Source organism: Procambarus clarkii, chromosome 81, assembly GCF_040958095.1.
Source record: "Procambarus clarkii isolate CNS0578487 chromosome 81, FALCON_Pclarkii_2.0, whole genome shotgun sequence".
NCBI classification, from domain to species: Eukaryota; Metazoa; Arthropoda; class Malacostraca; order Decapoda; family Cambaridae; genus Procambarus; species Procambarus clarkii.
The window spans coordinates 20,311,315-20,335,917 of record NC_091230.1 but is presented as its reverse complement, the minus strand read 5'-3'; the positions used below and the strand labels follow the sequence as shown (position 1 = coordinate 20,335,917).

Genomic DNA, 24,603 nt, shown 5'->3' with positions numbered 1-24,603 from the left:
GTACCTGGGAGTTAGACAACTGCTACGGGCTGCTTCCTGGGGGGGGGGGGGATAACAAAAAAAGAGGCCTGGTTGAGGACCGGGCCGCGGGGACGCTAAGCCCCGAAATCTTCTCAAGATAACCTCAAGATATGCTAGGTCTCATTACGTTTGATTACGTTAATACGGTGTATTATTGACGATAATATGAAATAGGGAATTTGAAAACTATTTTAGTGTCCCCGAAAGTTCCGTTTACAGAAAACCAAATTCTTCAAAGAAAACGTTTTCATCACACGTTTTTTTTTAATATTTTAAACCAACGATTTACAATACAATAATGTTACAACTTGAGAATAATCCCTGTTTACGACAAAGGTTCATTTGCCAGTTTACGTGTAGACTATTACTGGAGTCGTAATATGCTATCGAGTCATCACAAATATCTAGTCAGGATTCACCGAGCAATTTAGTATCCATTTACGAAACATCTACATCTTTCGATAATCATAGCGGCTTTGTTTACATTCATTAAGCGGTTTATGAACTCCGAAGCACATAAAAGTTTGTTTATAAAAATGAACTTGAAAATTGTTTAAGACCCTGGATTGAAATTTCGAAGGTTGTAAACTGTTTACATAAATGTCAACAATACTGCCATGATTGTTTACAGATTTCGTAAGTGGCTGCGTAATTGTTTGATGAATCGTGGGGCCCCGATGATTGAGAGAGAGGAGGAGTACGGGATCCAGCGGGTAGATGGCGCAGAGATCGCTCACGCCATCACCCGCCAAGGCTGCTGAAGTGAAGGAGTTACCAGTCTGGGTTACTGTTGTTCTTGGCGAGGGAGGGGGGAGGTGAGACGCCTTAGTGGCCGTTGTTTGCAGCAACAGTAGCAATGTTCGCTGTGTGCGTTGTTAGTGAGTAGCACCCGTCGGCTCTCAAGAAGTAACAGACGCTGGCAACGGTAGGGCTAACGGCGATGGTTATACTAACTGTCCGTCAAAACCAACAGTAGCCAGCAACCGTTCTCAGCAACGGTAGCCACCACCCGTCTCCATCGAACCGTCCGTCACCGCCAACAGAAGCCACAACCCGTCACCGCCAACAGTAGCCAGCTACCGTTATCAGCAACAGTAGCAGTCCGCTGTCACACCCCCACCGAGCACAAATTACTCCCAGTAAGTCAAGCAGTAAGTTAGATCTTGTTACCACCGGCTGGACCCCTAGCCCCCCCCCCCACCCTCTCTCACACCCCCCCCTCTACCAGACCTCTCCTACCTCTCCCCCTTCCCCCCCCCCCCAACCATCTCTCCTCGCACCCTCTAAATCATCTGTAAATACTGCCTCTCCGGACCTCTAACAGCCTCGTTATGGCCGCGCTGTCAGGTCAAGGGTCAACATTCCCAGTTGATTCAATATATTTATAGCATATGGCGTTATGTCTCTACCAGCTTTATATATATGCAGTATATATAATATGTAGACTGGGCGGGTTTAAGATGAATACAATTAACAGGATGAACAACCCAGCGGGTTTTCTTCCTATTGGGGAGTGTTGTACAGTCTGCTATGGCGGTATGTTCACTCACAAGATGAGTGGCGCTGCCCAATACTGTCACTATGGCGGTGTGTTCACTCACAAGATGAGTGGCGCTGCCCAATACTGTCACTATGGCGGTGTGTTCACTCACAAGATGAGTGGCGCTGCCCAATAAACTCGCCCCTCGGGGCAAAATTTAAAATTTAAATTTACTATTAACTGCGTAGGAAATTTATATTTCGTCTTCTCTGGATTTTAATGGTCAATATTTGCTATGTTAGTTGTCCTTGTTAGTTCCCTTTAGGTCAAGTTTTCATTAAGCTGCATGTCGTCTCTTCCTCAGGGGTCGAGGACCGGGCCGCGGGGACGTTGAGCCCCGAAATCATCGCCAGGTAACCGCAAGGTAAGGTACTCCACTCGTTACTTCTTGACACTCGGGTACTTAACACTCGAATACCTTCAATCTCATCGCGACTCTTCACTTCTTGGAACACCCCGCTTGATGAATCTGGTTTCTATGGGATTTTATTTTGATGATTTCGGGGCTTAGCGTCCCCGCGGCCCGGTCCTCGACCAGGCCTCCTTTTTGTTACACCGCCCCTCCCACCCCAGGAAGCAGCCCGTAGCAGCTGTCTTGACTCCCAGGTACCTATTTACTGCTAGGTGAACAGGGGCATCAGGGGTGAAAGAAACATTTGACCCATTTGTCTCCGCTCCTCCGGGGATCGAACCCGGAACCTCAGGACTACGAATCCGAAGCGCTGTCCACCCAGCTGTCAGGCGCCATGTATCGATGTCGATGGTATCAAATTATTTTTGACAACCAAGGGACATGTAGGATGCCCGTCACTCTAGCATGCTTTCTGGCATCTTGCTTTATAAACGGGGTGTTTGTACAGGAGCCGGTCGGCCGAGTGGACAGCACGCGGGACTTGTGATCCTGTGGTCCTGGGTTCGATCCCAGGCGCCGGCGAGAAACAATGGACAGAGTTTCTTTCTCCCTATGTTACCTAGCAGTAAAATAGGTACCTGGGTGTCAGCTGTCACGGGCTGCTTCCTGGGGGTGGAGGCCTGGTCGAGGACCGGGCCGCGGGGACACTTAAAGCCCCGAAATCATCTCAAGATAAGGTTACCTTTGCTAAGTCCATGTTCGTGTTTAAACGCAAGTTTGCTGTTGTGTGTTTTTGTGAGACTGCGTCAGATCAGTCATCTTAGTAACTCATAAGTGATGGTTGCTTGTGATATGGTCTTTAGTTCAGCACTTCTTGTTCTTCCAACTTTCTTACATTGGCACCGGGTTTAGATAGTGTTCAAGTTAGGAAGCTCTCCCTTTGTCGATGACTTGAATATTAAAGTAAGGGGTCTACACAGTGTTTCTACTGCCTCCTTTAGTAACCAAGTTTATATCTTGTCTGGACCGATCTCTTTCATTGTGTAAGAGAGAGAGAGCGGGTCAAAGAGACAGAGGTCGGGAGGTAGAGAGATATTTTGATAACTTTGAATTTTTAATTCCAAATTTAAGTTAGCGGTACATAAACAAGAATTATAAGCTTAAGTTAGTTCCACACGGGAAAGAAACTCTACGAAACATCTCGCAATGAACAACACTATAAAGTTGAGACGTTATGAGAACATCCAGAACGCCTCGCTGCGCCCCTATAAGAAATATTTACGTACCAGGTTATCTTGAGATGATTTCGGGGCTTTTTTTTAGTGTCCCCGCTGCCCGGTCCTCGACCAGGCCTCCGCCCCCAGGAAGCAGCCCGTGACAGCTGACTAACACCCAGGTACCTATTTTACCGCTAGTTAACAGTTTACCGTACGTACGATAGAAAAAATATATATATAATAATAAAAATCCTTCCGGCTAACTCGCGGGAAAATACTACAAACTGTGCTGGAGACAAACGACCCTGCGGCTCCGAGTATTAAATTCCTTTTAATAATGCAGTACAACAGTTGCGGCGAAGTCTCTCTCAAATAATCAGGAAAATGGGGAAAACTGTGTGTGTGGGGGATGGGGGTGGGAGGATGAGAGATGAAGTGCCTTTAAATAACAACAGTGCAGCGTAAGGAAAGCCACAAAATACGAAGGAAATTTAAACCAAAGTTTGCGGATTAATGCATATTTCTTTGTATGATAATGGAGTAAAATGTACGCTTGGCAAAGTGTGTAGAAAACAATGAAGAGCATTACATGGAAAGCCCCGTTAGGAATGTAGTTTAGGGGTAGCGGCGAAGTCTGCGCAAAGTAAGGGTGTAAATACTACAAAATGTAGCGGATGAGAAGTGGCCAGCGGTATGGAAAATGGAATATATGTGTTGTTAGGCTGTGAGGCGCTGCGAGAAGCGCGCTCACGCTGCACCTAGCTGCAGGGGGAGCCACATGCAGCGGAGCTCCAGGTATTTCAGTCTCTTTTTATTCTCTGATTACATCTCTTCGTGTCCTTCTAGGTGCTGGTAGCGCGCTAAATCCGTCCTAATAGAACGTCGCATTTTGATGTACACTTTACCTATAGCCAAAAACTGTCGTGGTAGAAAATGGTAGCGGCTTGCGAAATTGACTTTAACGTCCTGTTTTCTGTTCGTGGGTCCTGTGGTAGATATAGGATAAGGGCACTTTTAATACGATTTACGGGCTATTCATGCCCGTGCCGCCTCTTGGGTGGCTTAATCTTTATCAATCTTTAATACGACAGTTTCTTGACGGTATACGCTGGCGAGAACAGGCGGCAGTAGTCGGAGCGACGGGAGTGGTAGAATACTTTTTATAATTAATAATAATATAGCTGTTAATATTATATCCTCAATACGTGTTTATTATTATTTACTAAAGGTTTGGCTTTCCCGTGCGTAAGATTACACCCGCGATTAATAGTTAATACTTCGGCCTCCACCGGAATATATATAAATATATTTTAGGATTAGGAATTACCTAATTGGTTTTTCTTTACAATTTTTGTTCCTGTATCAATTTGGGTAATTTGTAAAACACTGAAAATTAAATATTGAAAGATCTTGTTTACCTGTAGGTTTATTTACTTTTATATGTATTATTTTTTTTGTATTTATATACCGTATATGTTGTTGTTTTTCTATGAATATGGTTTTCCTTGGATGACAGTTCGTTTGGTCTCCTTTTTCCGCTTTCATCCTCATTACCTTGCATATGCTACAGTTGAATTCTAATAGGCACTTACTTGACCTATTTAATCACACGTTTAACGTATTTAAATCCTTCCGTTATCGTTTTGAAGTAATTATCTTTCCTTCTGCCTTATCAACTTCGTATCGGCTTCAAAAAATCAACAAATGGGAGTCTTATCTCTTCTGGTAATTTTCATATATCAAGAACAGTGTGGGTCTCAGGACTGACCCTTGTGGAACAATGTGGGTCTCAGGACTGACCCTTGTGGAACAATGTGGGTCTCAGGACTGACCCTTGTGGAACAATGTGGGTCTCAGGACTGACCCTTGTGGAACAATGTGGGTCTGAGGACTGACCCTTGTGGAACAATGTGGGTCTGAGGACTGACCCTTGTGGAACAATGTGGGTCTGAGGACTGACCCTTGTGGAACAATGTGGGTCTGAGGACTGACCCTTGTGGAACAATGTGGGTCTCAGGACTGACCCTTGTGGAACAATGTGGGTCTCAGGACTGACCCTTGTGGAACAATGTGGGTCTCAGGACTGACCCTTGTGGAACAGTGTGTGTGTGTCAGAGCTGACCCTTGTGGAACAGTGTGTGTGTGTCAGAGCTGACCCTTGTGGAACAGTGTGTGTGTGTCAGAGCTGACCCTTGTGGAACAGTGTGTGTGTGTCAGAGCTGACCCTTGTGGAACAGTGTGTGTGTGTCAGAGCTGACCCTTGTGGAACAGTGTGTGTGTGTCAGAGCTGACCCTTGTGGAACAGTGTGTGTGTGCCGGAGCTGACCCTTGTGGAACAGTGTACTCGCCCACCTAACTCACCTAATTGTGCTTGCGGGGGTTGAGCTTTGGCTCTTTGGTCCCGCCTCTCAACTGTCAATCAACTGGTGTACAGATTCCTGAGCCTACTGGGCTCTATCATACCTACATTTGAAACTGTGTATGGAGTCAGCCTCCACCACATCACTTCCTAGTGCATTCCATTTATTAACTACTCTGACACTGAAAAAATTCTTTCTAACGTCTCTGTGGCTCATCTGGGTACCAAGTTTCCACCTGTGTCCCCTTGTTCGTGTCCCACCCGTGCTGAAGAGTTTGTCTTTGTCCACCCTGTCAATTCCCCTGAGAATTTTGTAGGTGGTTATCATGTCTCCCCTTACTCTTCTGTTTTCCAGGGATGTGAGGTTCAGCTCCTTTAGCCTTTCCTCGTAGCTCAATCCTCTCAGTTCCGGGACGAGCCTGGTGGCATACCGCTGAATCTTCTCTAACTTTGTCTTGTGTTTAACTAGGTATGGACTCCAGGCTGGAGCTGCATACTCCAGGATTGGTCTTACATAAGTGGTATACAGGGTTCTGAAAGATTCCTTACACAAGTTTCTGAAGGCAGTTCTTATGTTGGCCAGTCTAGCATATGCCGCTGATGATATTCTTTTGATGTGGGCCTCTGGGGACAGGTTCGGTGTGATATCAACCCCCAGATCCTTCTCTCTATTTGATTCTTGCAGGATTTCCCCTCCCAGATGATACCTTGTGTTCAGCCTCCTGCTCCCTTCGCCTAATTTCATCACCTTACACTTTCCAGAGTTGAACTTCAGCAGCCATTTTCTAGACCATTCCTCCAGTTTATCCAGGTCATCCTGTAGTCTCTGTCTATCTTCATCCGTCTTGATTCTTCTCATAATTTTTGCATCATCAGCAAACATCGAGAGGAATGAGTCTATACCCTCTGGAAGATCGTTCACATATATTAGAAACAGGATGGGTCCAAGTACTGAGCCCTGTGGGACTCCGCTGGTGACATCTCGCCACTCTGATGTCTTCCCCCTCACCGTTACTCGCTGTTTCCTGTTGCTTAAGTACTCCCTTATCCACTGGAGCACCTTCCCTTTTACTCCTGCCTGTTGCTCCAACTTTTTTAACAGCCTTTTATGGGGTACTGTGTCGAAGGCTTTTTGGCAATCCAGGAAAATGCAGTCGGCCCACCCTTCTCTTTCCTGCCTAATTTTCGTTGCCTGGTCATAAAATTCTATTAACCCTGTGAGGCACGATTTACCATCTCTGAACCCATGTTGGTGGTGCGTTACAAAGTTATTTCCCTCCAGATGCTCTACGAGCCTTTTCCTCACGATCTTCTCCAGCACCTTGCATGGTATACAAGTTAAGGAAACTGGCCTGTAATTCAGTGCCTCTTGCCTGTCACCCTTTTTGTATATTGGGACCACGTTTTTTTTTTTTTGTGTGTGTGTGTGTGTGCCAGAGCTGACCCTTGTGGAACTGTGTGTGTGTGTGCCAGAGCTGACCCTTGTGGAACAGTGTGGGTGTGCCAGAGCTGACCCTTGTGGAACAGTGTGGGTGCCAGAGCTGACCCTTGTGGAACAGTGTGTGTGCCGGAGCTGACCCTTGTGGAACAGTGTGGGTGTGCCGGAGCTGACCCTTGTGGAACAGTGTGTGTGTGTGCCAGAGCTGACCCTTGTGGAACAGTGTGTGTGTGTGCCAGAGCTGACCCTTGTGGAACAGTGTGGGTGTGCCAGAGCTGACCCTTGTGGAACAGTGTGGGTGTGCCAGAGCTGACCCTTGTGGAACAGTGTGGGTGTGCCAGAGCTGACCCTTGTGGAACAGTGTGGGTGCCAGAGCTGACCCTTGTGGAACAGTGTGGGTGTGCCAGAGCTGACCCTTGTGGAACAGTGTGGGTGTGCCAGAGCTGACCCTTGTGGAACAGTGTGGGTGTGCCAGAGCTGACCCTTGTGGAACAGTGTGTGTGCGCGCCAGAGCTGACCCTTGTGGAACAGTGTGTGTGTGCCAGAGCTGACCCTTGTGGAACAGTGTGGGTGCCAGAGCTGACCCTTGTGGAACAGTGTGGGTGTGCCAGAGCTGACCCTTGTGGAACAGTGTGGGTGCCAGAGCTGACCCTTGTGGAACAGTGTGGGTGTGCCAGAGCTGACCCTTGTGGAACAGTGTGGGTGTGCCAGAGCTGACCCTTGTGGAACAGTGTGGGTGTGCCAGAGCTGACCCTTGTGGAACAGTGTGTGTGCGCGCCAGAGCTGACCCTTGTGGAACAGTGTGTGTGCTGTTTCGGTGTGTGGCGGGATTGGCCCATACGAGGCAGCTCCTATCTATGTAACCTTTAAGTTTATAAACTCGATGAGTGACGTGAGGTTGTTTTGGGTTAGGTAATCTGATTTACATTAGGTCTAATTTGAGAAATTCTTATGAACACAAAGGAGCCATTTTCTCTTTTTTCTGGGTTTTGATGTGTCAGAGCGGAAAATCCCTGTTTACAACAATGTCTTTGTCTTTCAATTTTCCCGTTGCACCTGTCCCCCCTCCTCCTCTCGCACACCACCACCACCTTCTGGCCAACACTGTGATGAGTGATATAGATATTAGTTTTTCATTCTTTATACCAAGTTTAGGGCTATACAAATGTAATGTTTCTCTCGTTATATAGAATAGATTATTATTAATGATCTCGCTCATAATAATAATTACTGTTGTATATGTTAGCTGGTGTTTGTGCGCGTGTTAAATCAAGAAACGCACACACACACACACACACACACATTCTATACTATTTGGCGGGACCAAAGAGCCAGAGCTCAACCCCCGCAAGCACAACTAGGTGACTAGGCGAGTACACACGCGTATATGTGGAATGGACATAGAATTCACTTGAACACGTTCATGAAAGGAATAGAAAGTTTATTTCCACACATCAGAACCCCTTCCATATGAAGAGAGATTGAAAAAGCTTAATTTACATTCTCTAGAAGGGTGAAGAGTAAGTGGTGACTTGCTCCAAGTGAATGAATATTGACATGTACAAGTGAATGAATTGGCATAATAAGAGGGGATATTAATCGAATATTAAATATATCAACACAAAATAGAACACTGAAACAGTGGATATAAATGGGCCAAGTTTAGATTTATTAAAGATCTGGGTAAATACTGGTTTGAAAACTGGGTTGCTGATTTGTGAAACAGATTACCCGGTAACGTATGGTAGACCGGAGTTCCCTTGATTGTTTCAAGCATAGGTGAGTTTGGGTGGATATAAATAGAAGTTGCCACGTATAGGCCTTCTGCAGTTTCCTTGATTCTTGTGTTGATGTCTTCCCTAGGTAGGAGAGAGTGAAAGGGATTGAAAAATGTATTAATTTACTGTCTCTTGAAAAGCGAAGAGTTAAGAGTACCATGACTGAAGTGTACAAATGAAAACAGACAAATATGCATGGTAGCGGACACGTATACTTTCTTCTTGAGGTTATCTTGAGAAGATTTCGGGGCTTTAGTGTCCCCGCGGCCCGATCCTCGACCAGGCCTCCACCCCCAGGAAGCAGCCCGTGACAGCTGACTAACACCCAGGTACCTATTTTACTGCTACGTAACAGGGGCATAGGGTGAAAGAAACTTTGCCCATTGTTTCTCGCCGGCGCCCGGGATCGAACCCGGGACCACAGGATCACAAGTCCAGCGTGCTGTCCGCTCGGCCGACCGGCTCCGTGCACGGTAATGGTATAACAGGGTCATAAGAACATAAGAACAAAGGCAACTGCAGAAGGCCTATTGGTCCATACGAGGCAGCTCCTATTTATAACCACCCAATCCCACTCGTATACATGTCCAACCCGTGCTTGAAACAATCGAGGGACCCCACCTCCACAATGTTACGCGGCAATTGGTTCCACAAATCAACAACCCTGTTACTGAACCAGTATTTACCCACGTCTTTCCTAAATCTAAACTTATCCAATTTATACCCATTGTTTCGTGTTCTGTCTTGTGTTGATACTTTTAATACCCTATTAATATCCCCTTTGTTATGTCCATTCACCCACTTGTAAACCTCTATCATGTCACCCCTAACTCTTCGCCTTTCCAGTGAATGCAACTTAAGCTTTGTTAATCTTTCTTCATATGAAAGATTTCTAATTTGGGGAATTAACTTAGTCATCCTACGCTGGACACGTTCAAGTGAATTTATATCCATTCTATAATATGGCGACCAAAACTGAACTGCATAATCTAAATGGGGCCTAACTAGAGCAAGATATAGCTTAAGAACCACACCAGGTGTCTTGTTACTAACGCTGCGATTAATAAATCCAAGTGTCCGATTTGCCATATTACGAACATTTATGCATTGATCCTTTTGTTTTAAAATCTTAATAATTAAGGACAACTAATCTTAATAATTAAGGACAAACCATCTCGGTACGCTCTCATCTTGCGGTATATTCACCATTCATGCCATAGCTCTCCTCTTAAAGTTATCATTCTTCACTTGTTCCCCTTGACCTCTCGCAAGCTTCTCAAGACTGGGCAGTTCTACAGCTAAATAACTCTTCCCACTTCTTCGTGCACTCTTACGGGTTATTCATGCCCGTGTCGCCTCTTGGGTGGCTTAATCTTCATCAATCAATCATCATGCACTCATCTGCCCTCTTGTTATTGTTTGCATTGTTCTCCGCCTGAGGCTACAGCTTGCCAGTTCTTTGACCGTCGTCAAGAACATGGGCCAAGAAGGCTGTGTTCCTCCTGTCTGACGTCACCGTTCCCTTGAAGGTGGTTATTTATCTGTTCCATTCTTCGATGAGCAGAGTGAAGGAATATTTAATGTATGAGAGCTTATTGTTACTCTTATTGTTACGTCGTTCTTGTTTTGGTCTCACTATTCAATGTCTTGGAGTAACTCCACACCCCCAGGACTCATTATACAATGTCTTGAGGTAACCCTACACCATTAGGACTCACTCACCATAGTGTCTTGAGGTAACCCTACACCATTAGGACTCCCCATAGTGTCTTGAGGTAACCCTACACCATTAGGACTCACCATAGTGTCTTGAGGTAACCCTACACCATTAGGCCTCACCATACAATGTCTTGAGGTAACCCTACACCATTTGGACTCGCCATACAGTGTCTTGAGGTAACCCTACACCATTAGGCCTCACCATACAATGTCTTGAGGTAACCCTACACCATTAGGACTCACCATACAATGTCTTGAGGTAACCCTACACCATTAGGACTCGCCATACAATGTCTTGAGGTAACCCTACACCACCAGGCCTCACCACTGGGTATTGAGGTAACCCTACACCACCAGGCCTCACCACTGGGTATTGAGGTAACCCTACACACCAGGCCTCACCACTGGGTATTGAGGTAACCCTACACCACCAGGCCTCACCACTGGGTATTGAGGTAACCCTACACCACCAGGCCTCACCACTGGGTATTGAGGTAACCCTACACCACCAGGCCTCACCACTGGGTATTGAGGTAACCCTACACCACCAGGCCTCACCACTGGGTATTGAGGTAACCCTACACCACCAGGCCTCACCACTGGGTATTGAGGTAACCCTACACCACCAGGCCTCACCACTGGGTATTGAGGTAACCCTACACCACCAGGCCTCACCACTGGGTATTGAGGTAACCCTACACCACCAGGCCTCACCACTGGGTATTGAGGTAACCCTACACCACCAGGCCTCACCACTGGGTATTGAGGTAACCCTACACCACCAGGCCTCACCACTGGGTATTGAGGTAACCCTACACCACCAGGCCTCACCACTGGGTATTGAGGTAACCCTACACCACCAGGCCTCACCACTGGGTATTGAGGTAACCCTACACCACCAGGCCTCACCACTGGGTATTGAGGTAACCCTACACCACCAGGCCTCACCACTGGGTATTGAGGTAACCCTACACCACCAGGCCTCACCACTGGGTATTGAGGTAACCCTACACCACCAGGCCTCACCACTGGGTATTGAGGTAACCCTACACCACCAGGCCTCACCACTGGGTATTGAGGTAACCCTACACCACCAGGCCTCACCACTGGGTATTGAGGTAACCCTACACCACCAGGCCTCACCACTGGGTATTGAGGTAACCCTACACCACCAGGCCTCACCACTGGGTATTGAGGTAACCCTACACCACCAGGCCTCACCACTGGGTATTGAGGTAACTCTACACCACCAGGCCTCACCACTGGGTATTGAGGTAACCCTACACCACCAGGCCTCACCACTGGGTATTGAGGTAACCCTACACCACCAGGCCTCACCACTGGGTATTGAGGTAACCCTACACCACCAGGCCTCGCCACTGGGTATTGAGGTAACCCTACACCACCAGGCCTCACCACTGGGTATTGAGGTAACCCTACACCACCAGGCCTCGCCACTGGGTATTGAGGTAACCCTACACCACCAGGCCTCGCCACTGGGTATTGAGGTAACCCTACACCACCAGGCCTCGCCACTGGGTATTGAGGTAACCCTACACCACCAGGCCTCGCCACTGGGTATTGAGGTAACCCTACACCACCAGGCCTCGCCACTGGGTATTGAGGTAACCCTACACCACCAGGCCTCGCCACTGGGTATTGAGGTAACCCTACACCACCAGGCCTCGCCACTGGGTATTGAGGTAACCCTACACCACCAGGCCTCGCCACTGGGTATTGAGGTAACCCTACACCACCAGGCCTCGCCACTGGGTATTGAGGTAACCCTACACCACCAGGCCTCGCCACTGGGTATTGAGGTAACCCTACACCACCAGGCCTCGCCACTGGGTATTGAGGTAACCCTACACCACCAGGCCTCACCACTGGGTATTGAGGTAACCCTACACCACCAGGCCTCACCACTGGGTATTGAGGTAACCCTACACCACCAGGCCTCACCACTGGGTATTGAGGTAACCCTACACCACCAGGCCTCACCACTGGGTATTGAGGTAACCCTACACCACCAGGCCTCACCACTGGGTATTGAGGTAACCCTACACCACCAGGCCTCACCACTGGGTATTGAGGTAACCCTACACCACCAGGCCTCACCACTGGGTATTGAGGTAACCCTACACCACCAGGCCTCACCACTGGGTATTGAGGTAACCCTACACCACCAGGCCTCACCACTGGGTATTGAGGTAACCCTACACCACCAGGCCTCACCACTGGGTATTGAGGTAACCCTACACCACCAGGCCTCACCACTGGGTATTGAGGTAACCCTACACCACCAGGCCTCACCACTGGGTATTGAGGTAACCCTACACCACCAGGCCTCACCACTGGGTATTGAGGTAACCCTACACCACCAGGCCTCACCACTGGGTATTGAGGTAACCCTACACCACCAGGCCTCACCACTGGGTATTGAGGTAACCCTACACCACCAGGCCTCACCACTGGGTATTGAGGTAACCCTACACCACCAGGCCTCACCACTGGGTATTGAGGTAACCCTACACCACCAGGCCTCACCACTGGGTATTGAGGTAACCCTACACCACCAGGCCTCACCACTGGGTATTGAGGTAACTCTACACCACCAGGCCTCACCACTGGGTATTGAGGTAACCCTACACCACCAGGCCTCACCACTGGGTATTGAGGTAACCCTACACCACCAGGCCTCACCACTGGGTATTGGGGTAACCCTACACCACCAGGCCTCGCCACTGGGTATTGAGGTAACCCTACACCACCAGGCCTCACCACTGGGTATTGAGGTAACCCTACACCACCAGGCCTCGCCACTGGGTATTGAGGTAACCCTACACCACCAGGCCTCGCCACTGGGTATTGAGGTAACCCTACACCACCAGGCCTCGCCACTGGGTATTGAGGTAACCCTACACCACCAGGCCTCGCCACTGGGTATTGAGGTAACCCTACACCACCAGGCCTCGCCACTGGGTATTGAGGTAACCCTACACCACCAGGCCTCGCCACTGGGTATTGAGGTAACCCTACACCACCAGGCCTCGCCACTGGGTATTGAGGTAACCCTACACCACCAGGCCTCGCCACTGGGTATTGAGGTAACCCTACACCACCAGGCCTCGCCACTGGGTATTGAGGTAACCCTACACCACCAGGCCTCGCCACTGGGTATTGAGGTAACCCTACACCACCAGGCCTCACCACTGGGTATTGAGGTAACCCTACACCACCAGGCCTCACCACTGGGTATTGAGGTAACCCTACACCACCAGGCCTCACCACTGGGTATTGAGGTAACCCTACACCACCAGGCCTCACCACTGGGTATTGAGGTAAGTTTCATCTTGTCCTCACACTTAATACATCTATATGCGGCCGCTCTGGATACAAGCATACAATTTGAGTTGGTTTGTTGGCCGAGTTGATTTCGTCGGCTAATAGTCAACGTTATTGGTTTTCAATTCGTTATTTCAATGTTGTCATTGTTATACAAGTCGTCAGTTCGTGATATAAACCTCGTCAATTCGTGAAATCTTGCTGCACGATCTGGCATCAATAGATTGTATTTTGAGCTTACTAGCACGCATCAACAGATTGTATTTTGATCTTGTTTCACCACCGGTATCAACAGATTGTATTTTGATCTTGTCGCACCACCGGTATCAACAGATTGTATTTTGATCTTGTCGCACCACCGGTATCAACAGATTGTATTTTGATCTTGTCTCACCACCGGTATCAACAGATTGTATTTTGATCTTGTCTCACCACCGGTATCAACAGATTGTATTTTGATCTTGTCTCACCACCGGTATCAACAGATGTGTCATGAGTGAAGCACATACGCTATCGTGGATCAGGTGACCATCGCGAGGTGCGCACAAAACACGGTACCAATGCACCACCTTCCACCTGGTTTAAGCGAATTGAAGTCGGTTAAGGTCTTGAGTATCACTTGAGTATGCCTTCTCTCTCTGTCTCTCTGTGTCTGTCTCTCTGTGTCTGTCTCTCTGTGTCTGTCTCTCTGTGTCTGTCTCTCTGTGTCTGTCTCTCTGTGTCTGTCTCTCTGTGTCTGTCTCTCTGTGTCTGTCTCTCTGTGTCTGTCTCTCTGTGTCTGTCTCTCTGTGTCTGTCTCTCTGTGTCTGTCTCTCTGTGTCTGTCTCTCTGTGTCTGTCTCTCTGTGTCTGTCTCTCTGTGTCTGTCTCTCTGTGTCTGTCTCTCTGTGTCTGTCTCTCTGTGTCTGTCTCTCTGTGTCTGTCTCTCTCTCTTCCCCCCACATTGCCATTCATATTTTCCAGGCTGGCGCGTTGAGTGAGGGGTTCTGCTCGATCTATAGTTACCGACCCCTCAGGTAATGTCCCGTGAACACACTCCCCTCTCTTCCTAGGAGAAGAGAGGGGAGAATAGGGATAGAAAGGGTGTGTATGTGTGCGCTCGTGTGTTCAAGTGTGTGTGTGTTTAGGGTCTTACCTAAAAGTGTTTACCTAATAGTATTTATGGGGGGTAGGGAGAGATATCTCGGCATCTTGTCTTTGCTTAGGGGTGTCTGGTGCATCTATAGAGGCAGTTTATGCAAAACCTAATTACAAAAAACCGTAATAAAAGTCACCTTGTTGTATTTGCGGGCTATGAGCTTCTGCTCCTGGGTTCCGCCTCTCAGCCCTTAACTGACGAGTTTATAGGTTCCAGACCTCATAAGAGTTCTGTAATATTTATATTTGTATAAACATCAAATGAGAGGAAAGAACATGTTGTTATAGATTCAGCTTCTGGGAACAAAATGTTCTAAGTAGCACGGGCTATGGAGAGCCCGTAGTGGACTGGCACAGGAGCGGGGCGGAAAGAACATTTGTTCACTTGATTTATCTTTCCTTATTTCCCCATAAATTAAGGTTTCATCCCCAACTGGTGGTCAGGTGGCGTGTATCTCCTTGGGGGCAGATGATAAGGTTTGCCCACCAAATCTTCCCTCCCCACACTCTATCTTGCTCAGATGAAGGCGCATTGAGCCGAAAACGCGCTCATCATTCTCTAATTTTTCAAATGTGGCTTTCCCCATTATATATATATATATATATATATATATATATATATATATATATATATATATATATATATATATATATATATATATATATATATATATAATTATAATTTTATTAGTTCTAATGGTTATATTGATTTACCTTATTTCTTTGCCTCCTGTCAGTATACAATCATCTACGCAGGCGCTAGCCTCTATTATTATTATTATTATTATTATTATTATTATTATTATTATAAACTACATTATTAATTATAATACTAACAGTATTACTAATATTTTTAGCAATACAATATTAACAACTGTCGTAGGATTAATCATAACAATTACATTAACAATTATTCATTCCAATTATATTCCACACAAAAAGTTTTGGAATTATCAAATGCTGATCACATTAGGAACACATGTGCACTGTAAACTATCCAATCAACAGAGTTCATACAAACACACGAAGACACTAGCCAATCAACAAACGCCATACAAAATACACGTAAAACACTAGCCAATCAATGGACTCCATCCCATTAAATTCATATTTACTTATCAACCACGCCTCCCCCCCCCCTGTGTAGCCTATTGCATACAGCAGTGTATGAGAGTGTAGAGTATGGTATATTGTATAAGTGTATAGCAAAGATTATAAAGTGAATAGCATATATTTTTATCTCAAATTGCGGTTAAATATTGCTTCATGTTCCCACCTCTGTCGCCATTATTAGGAAATATAAGTGTTATTGAACATTGAATAACGAATGCATGATAAGAACTGTATCGATTCAAGAGGCACCCAGTTTATTGTATATTATACACTTTTGTATTAGTATCAGGAATCTAGAGTTATTTTAGGTTGTAGTGTTGTATTATCGAGTCTATTCTGCTAGCCTAATATTTCAGTTACAAAATGACACTATAGTATTGTATTAATTTATTGTATTCATTGTATTATTACGTATAAGTGAGAACTTGTGATGGAGTAAATTATTAGTCAGGGTGAATTATATATTAATGATAAGAGCTATGAAAAGCCGCGATTTCCCGATTGTTTACCGCAATTTTCCTGAGCGCTAAATGGATCCCAATCGTGTACTTTTTTTTTTTTGTTTAGTTTGCGCTTGGGCAATGGCAGTTGGCACGCCAGCCTGATTAATTACCTTGTTATTGTCTAGTTAGGTTAGAATAGGTTGTTTACGATCGGGCTGATGGTTGACGAGGCGTGCCGCCCTAATTAGAGGCATCTGATTGGCGATTCATGTTTTCAGGATCACCTTCCTTCCATCCAAACCAATCTGATTGTCCATGGTTTGAAGATCTTGCTAATCAGTCCTAATCCGACTGTCAATTATTACCAATCTGTCAGATTGGTAATAATTGACAAGTTGGATTAGGGGGTTATTCCACCTGTTGTATGGGATTCGGGTGTCGAGATGAGCTCTTTATTTTTTTCACTAAATTGTAGTCGATGTTGTATGTTGACCAGACCACACACACTAGAAGGTGAAGGGACGACGACGTTTCGGTCCGTCCTGGACCATTCTCAAGTCATTCTATGCCTGTCGACGCCCTGAGATATGCTGAAAGTGTGGGCTAGGCTACAGGACTATTGTAATGTAGCCGCGATGCGGGAAATGTATATAAACTTGTAGAAACTTCAGTGATGTTATGTGTATATACTCTCTCTGGTTCGTGAATACTCGTGTATCTACGAGAACGCCGCCAGGTATCGTGAGAGACACGGATTACGGGCGGGAGAAATCGGGTAGCGGCGGCGAAGGTGATATTCCCGGCGAAAATAGCCGGCGGCAGCGGCGGCGAGTAGTAATGGAAGACTTACACGAGATCCCGGACAAGATACCCGATGGGCTTAACCCAGCTGCATGCCTAGAGTGATGCTTGAGCAACCCCCACCACTGACTGGCTTCGTGGGCGGAGAGTCGAGGAAAGAGCACATAGTGCTTCTATGGTCTAAAGGTGTTGACGGCTGTCTACTATTCATGTCTTCGTTTTGAGTCTTCTGTCTTCTTTCCTTCTATCTCTTGTGGATGATGGCATTCGTCAATGCTTCTTTCCTGTGCGTTGTTGATTGTTTCCAGACCCTCTGCGTCGCTTATATATATATTTTAAGTATATTTGGCCTTAGCGTGGCGTCCAGGATACATCTCCAAGTAGCGTGGATCAATGAGATGAGGGTGGTGGATGCTGATATCATAAACTGCTATAGGTCTCGGCCGGGATAACAAGTTTTTTTTCCCCTTATGATACCAGTTGGCGTCATTACTCTTGCGTCGTCTGCCGCTACGGCGGGAATTGAGATATCTGGAGGAGAGGGCGGCCGTGTTATCGGCGGCCAGCGGCGGCCAGCGGTAGCGGCGACACGGCCGGTCACCGGCGGAGAGCATACGGGTAGGAGCAAAGTTACGGCGAGGATAGTATTGGATGGCGGAATGGTATTGGTCGCCTGAATAGAATTGGGCGGCACGGAGATAGTGTTAGGGATAGTATTTGGTGGTGGGGATAGTATTTGGGAGATGAGGGGGGGGGAGAATACTGGGTGGCGGGGATAGTATGGTCGGCGGGAATAGTATGAGGCGACACACGGGTAGCGACGGGGATAGTATTGGGCGGCGAGGATAGTATTTGGTGCCGGGGATAGTACCGGGAGGCAGGGAGAGAACGTGGCAATGCGTAAGTATTGGCAGGGATAGTATTATGTAGCGAGGATAGTCATGGGCGGCGGGATAGTACGAGGCGACACAACGGTAGCGGCAGGATAGTACGAGGCACAACGGTAGCGACGGGATAGTGCGAGGCAACACAACGGTAGCGGCGGGATAGTACGAGGCGACACAACGGTAGCGGCGGGATAGTACGAGGCGACACAACGGTAGCGGCGGGATAGTACGAGGCGACACAACGGTAGCGGCGGGATAGTACGAGGCGACACAACGGTAGCGGCGGGATAGTACGAGGCGACACAACGGTAGCGGCGGGATAGTACGAGGCGACACAACGGTAGCGGCGGGATAGTACGAGGCGACACAACGGTAGCGACGGGATAGTGCGAGGCAACACAACGGTAGCGGCGGGATAGTGCGAGGCGACACAACGGTAGCGGCGGGATAGTGCGAGGCGACACAACGGTAGCGGCGGGATAGTGCGAGGCGACACAACGGTAGCGGCGGGATAGTGCGAGGCGACACAACGGTAGCGGCGGGATAGTACGAGGCGACACAACGGTAGCGGCGGGATAGTACGAGGCGACACAATGGTAGCGGCGGGATAGTGCGAGGGGAGACAACGGTAGCGGCGGGATAGTGCGAGGGGAGACAACGGTAGCGGCGGGATAGTGCGAGAGGAGACAACGGTAGCGGCGGGATAGTGCGAGGCGACACAACGGTAGCGGCGGGATAGTACGAGGCGACACAACGGTAGCGGCGGGATAGTACGAGGCGACACAACGGTAGCGGCGGGATAGTACGAGGCGACACAACGGTAGCGGCGGGATAGTACGAGGCGACACAACGGTAGCGGCGGGATAGTACGAGGCGACACAACGGTAGCGGCGGGATAGTACGAGGCGACACAACGGTAGCGGCGGGATAGTGCGAGGCGACATAACGGTAGCGGCGGGATAGTGCGAGGCGACACAAGGGTAGCGGCGGGATAGTGCGAGGCGACACAACGGTAGCGGCGGGATAGTACGAGGCGACACAACGGTAGCGGCGGGATAGTGCGAGGAGACACAACGGTAGCGGCGGGATAGTGCGAGGAGACACAACGGTAGCGGCGGGATAGTGCGAGGAGACACAACGGTAGCGGCGGGATAGTGCGAGGAGACACAACGGTAGCGGCGGGATAGTGCGAGGAGACACAACGGTAGCGGCGGGATAGTGCGAGGAGACACAACGGTAGCGGCGGGATAGTGTGAGGAGACACAACGGTAGCGGCGGGATAGTACGAGGCAACACAACGGTAGCGGCGGGATAGTGCGAGGAGACACAACGGTAGCGGCGGGATAGTACGAGGCAACACAACGGTAGCGGCGGGCGGGATAGTGCGAGGAGACACAACGGTAGCGGCGGGATAGTGCGAGGCAACACAACGGTAGCGGCGGGATAGTGCGAGGCAACACAACGGTAGCGGCGGGATAGTGCGAGGCAACACAACGGTAGCGGCGGGATAGTGCGAGGCAACACAACGGTAGCGGCGGGATAGTGCGAGGCAACACAACGGTAGCGGCGGGATAGTGCGAGGCAACACAACGGTAGCGGCGGGATAGTGCGAGGCAACACAACGGTAGCGGCGGGATAGTGCGAGGCAACACAACGGTAGCGGCGGGATAGTGCGAGGCGACACAACGGTAGCGGCGGGATAGTGCGAGGCGACACAACGGTAGCGGCGGGATAGTGCGAGGCAACACAACGGTAGCGGCGGGATAGTGCGAGGCGACACAACGGTAGCGGCGGGATAGTGCGAGGCGACACAACGGTAGCGGCGGGATAGTGCGAGGCGACACAACGGTAGCGGCGGGATAGTGCGAGGCGACACAACGGTAGCGGCGGGATAGTGCGAGGCAACACAACGGTAGCGGCGGGATAGTGCGAGGCAACACAACGGTAGCGGCGGGATAGTGCGAGGCAACACAACGGTAGCGGCGGGATAGTGCGAGGCAACACAACGGTAGCGGCGGGATAGTGCGAGGAGACACAACGGTAGCGGCGGGATAGTGCGAGGCGACACAACGGTAGCGGCGGGACAGTATGAGTGAAGAGAGCAGGATGTGGCGGGACAGTATGAAGGGACACGGAACAGACATTAGCACACGGAACAGACAGTAGCACACGGCGCGCACACTACCAAAATCGGGCAAACAGGTCATATATTGTTTGATCTTAGGACCAGAGTCAAATTTACGATAAACGTAATGAAAGTATTAGTTTTAATAATAATTGTAATACTGATAATATCAGCTATTGTAAAATAATTACAATATAAATTAATAATATATATAAATTAGGTTGGATAGGCTGTTTCAGTAAAAGATAATATAAGGACAGGGACGTATTTGTATTTAGGTTCTCCAAAACATTCACAAACTGAACAAAAACAGTAATTTTCGCCGCAATTAATTTGCAAAGAAAAAAATTTCAATCTTTCTTCATAAACAGAACAGGAATATTGAAGTCTCGTTGAAAATTAGTCCATATTTGTCTTTGTAGAAACACGCTGTTCCCTTTTGAGCAAATATATTTCTTTCAATATTCACAATTGTAACCAAGACAGGGGGACCTGACTTGGAGAGGCTGTTGATAAACTAACATAACCTCGAACCTAATTTGGTATCTCGTTTTGTGGTGACAATTTGGAGAGCAAACTTGACTCCAAATACTCCAACAGCGACGAAAGCGTTTTTTTTCTTCACTTCCCATGGGATCACACTATTGTTGTTACGGCCTGGTCGAGGACCGGGCCGCGGGGACGCTAAGCCCCGAAATCATCTCAAGAATCTCACGATAACGGCTAGTCAAGCAGCCAAGAGTATCCTGGTCGCGCTTTACAAAGATGCGTGGAGTCTGAGGGTAAAACCATCAGCTTGTGTGTGTGTAATTGCCTAAGTGTAGTTTACAGGATGAGATCTACGCTCGTGGTGTCCCGTCTTCCCAGTACTCTTTGTCGTATAACGCTTTGAAACTACTGACGATTTTGGCCTAAACAACTTTCTCACTTGTTCCAACTGTCTACCACTCTGCAAAAAAAATATGGTTTGGGTGTGTATATTTACTATTTGTGCCTCCAGAATCAATCTTTTTAGCTCTTGGATCCCGCCTTTCTAACCAATCTATTATTCTTTTTATAACTACTACGTATATATACACATACACCCAGTAGCAGCTGTCTAACTCCCAGGTATCTATTTACTGCTAGGTGAACTGAAGTATCAGAGTGAAAGAAACTACCCATTTGTTTCTGTCTCAGCCGGGAATCGAACCCGGGCTATAAACTCGGCCTGGGGAATCGAATTTAAGACTACGACCCCCCGAGTGCTGCCCACACAATCCCTGAGGCCACTAGTGTACTCACCTCACCAAGGAGTGCTTTCAGGGGTTGAGCGTCGGCTCTTTGGTCCCGCCTCTCAACTGTCAATCAACTAGTGTGTGTATGAGACACAACATGTAGGCATGGGCATACTGTTGATCCGTGTAGCGTTAAATGTGAATTATGAAAGAGCAGATTGTGCATCCGTGTAGGGGAATGAAGGGGTGAGGGGAGGGTTCATATATAACCAAAGAACAGTCACACCCGTGAATTACGGGCTATTCATGCCCGTGCCACCTCTTGGGTGGCTTAATCTTTATCAATCACACCCGTGAAGTTGTTGGAGGAGGGCTATCTTGCCGCAGGTGTTGACAAGACAGCCGCCTTCAATTCAAAGGTGTATTAAAACAATAAATCATGCCGGTGTTCTGTCTAGCCATAACCTTGTAGGTTTCACCACAATGATACAAGTTGTCGCGCGAGGCGGAGTTTTCAAGGGCTGAGCACAGTACCATTAATTACTCTTAAGGCGTAGAATCGAAGGGTTTGATAGTCACAAGGGCCGCAGTTGCCTGTAAGGGTTCGACTCGGCATTCGTGTAGGTATTACGATCTTGTTGAAATACGATTAAATATAATTTTGTTTACAATAAGAGGTTGGAGACAACTTCGCTGATGTTTGCCGCGCTCACAGCGGTCAAGTTCACATAATACATGGGTGACTACAGCAACATCATCAGCACACGACTCCCTACAATACCTGCCTGTCAAATGAACGCCAGCTCAAGACTCTTACAATACCTTCCCGTCAAATCAACGCCTGCACACGACACTCTACAATCCCTTCCTCTACCAGCTCAACAATCCATCCACCGGTTTTCAATCAAGAACAGAGAGAGAACTATATTTTTCCAACGTAATTGACTGCATCTGACGGGCGGGGGTCAGGTCAGGTCACAAGTATCTTCCCCGATCAGGTTCTAACAACTGAAACTTACGCAGAAATCTAATACGAAAATATATATAATCTTTTGCTAAGCTCAGCCGCTCAAAACCATTGGTCGGAGAGCCTCAAGATGAATAGAAAAATAGAAACTAAGATTAACAGGAATTAGAAATAGAGGATGTGGGGCGTGGTTACCTCTGGATGTCGGGTCGTGGGCCCGGGAGGCGGAGAGGACGGTCAGACGGGCGGCCGAAGACGCTGAATTATGCTGCTGGTGGGCGTGGGTGGTGCCGCCCGTCAGCGTCCCGTCGCCGTCGCGGGCGTGGGCGTGGGTGGTGTCGGCGTGGGTGGTGTGGTGAGCTGTGGGCACAAGGTCGTAGAGACCGTCGGTGAGGCCGCCGGCAAGGGTGTCCATTTTGTCCTCCGGATGATGGAGGAAGGCTTGCAGGCGCTCGAGCAAGCTGGTGGGATCGCTATTCAGCGTTGTGGTAGGCGCGCCCGGGGTTGTCTAGTAAGGAGACCGCGCCGAGAACAAAGAGAACACGGGGGGTGGATGTTCTTCAATGGCAGAGAGAAATACACTTCACAGCGCTAGTGTTTAGGACGAGCGTGTGTGTGGGGGGAAAGGGGGAAGAACAACCTGTTACCGGCTTGGTGTCACACTCTAAACTGTCGACAAATGACCGCCACAAATCTGAAAGTCTGCCTTAATCCAACTTGATACTGAGTTTTAAGAGGAATTACAGTATCGGCGTTACACCACAGCAAGTTGATTTTGAGCGTGTGTTACCAGAAGCGCTGTATCAAATAATGGAGCGGAGATAAGTCGGCAGGTTACGGCTCCGGGCAATGGGTCCCCTCCTGGGGGCGGGGCCTCGGCACGCCACCAATCAGCGCGCGGGGCAGCCGACCAATCACAGCCGTGGGGGGAAGGGGGCGGTGCCACGGCCTCTAAATGACATTTGGGGAAATTGTTTATTTGCGTCTTTGTTCTAAACTTGTATTTTGACAATAAATTGATAGTCTAACGGTTATATTTCCACGTGCTACTATTTACTACATCGATTAGTATAACTCTGCAAGGTTGAGCGGTACCTCAGGACACGAGGGGGATAAAGATGCACCAGATGCCGAGTTTGGCAATTTAGGAGGAAAAGTGGATCGCGTCTCCGAGCTGACTTTGGAAAGAAGAGAGAGAGTGTGTTGCCAGATTTTTATTTTTGTAGTAGGGATTGTGGAGTACTCTCTGGGAGATCCGTCTTCCAGGAGGGAGGGAGGGAGTGCCACGGCCTCTTACCCCTCGCTGCTTTCCCCTCCCCCCCCTCTTGCACATCAACTGTCGAAATGTCTCCCCTCTTCTCTCTCTCTCTCTCTCTCTCTCTCTCTCTTCTCCCCTCACTGCGCCTCCCCTCTCTCTCCCCCACCACACCGATTTTATTTTTTTCATGAGCTTTTTGATTTCTGTGTAGATGTCTCGCTGCTTCCTCTAGGTACACTACGTTGTTAGATGGGAACAACCTCAGGGATCGTGGGCCTAAATGCCCGAGTTTGATTCCCGGCTGAGGCAAAAACAACTTTGCAGTTTCATTCACCTGATGCGCCTGTTCCCCACCCCCCCTAGCAGTATATAGGCACCTGGGAGTTGGCTGCTACGCATCCTGAGGATGTGTGTGTGAGAGAGAGAGAGAGAGAGAGAGAGAGAGAGAGATAAGATATAATAGGTAAAAATAGGTTGGAAATCAGTACATTAGATCAGAATGGCGAGGTCCAAGAGCTAATAGTTTGATGTTCGTGGCAGAACCATAAATAGTAAATAGTATAAATATAAATAGTAAATAATGGTTATCTTTTTGAGATGATTTCGGGGCTTTTAGTGTCCCCGCGGCCCGGTCCTCGACCAGGCCTCCACCCCCAGGAAGCAGCCCGTGACAGCTGACTAACACCCAGGTACCTAATTTACTGCCAGGTAACAGGGGCATAGGGTGAAAGAAACTCTGCCCATTGTTTCTCGCCGGCGCCTGGGATCGAAACCAGGACCATAGGATCACAAGTCCCGCGTGTTGTCTGCTCGGCCGACCGGCTCCCTGACCGGCTTGTTTCTGCCATGGTGATGGCAGAAACAAAATGGGCAGCGTTTCTTTCACC

General features: G+C 48.3%; 1 protein-coding gene across 2 annotated transcripts in view; it reads right to left on the bottom strand.

The window, feature by feature from the left end:
* The window catches only part of LOC138357982 (pituitary homeobox 3-like), an 80,928-nt gene extending 57,129 nt beyond the window's left edge, over positions 1–23,799 (bottom strand). For both annotated transcript variants that reach the window (XM_069315268.1, XM_069315269.1), the window contains exon 1: positions 22,654–23,799. In XM_069315268.1, the coding sequence (XP_069171369.1) occupies positions 22,654–22,873 (220 nt within the window). In that variant the 5' untranslated portion in view covers positions 22,874–23,799. The remainder of the gene's footprint in view (positions 1–22,653) is intronic.
* Positions 23,800–24,603: the final 804 nt, after the last annotated feature.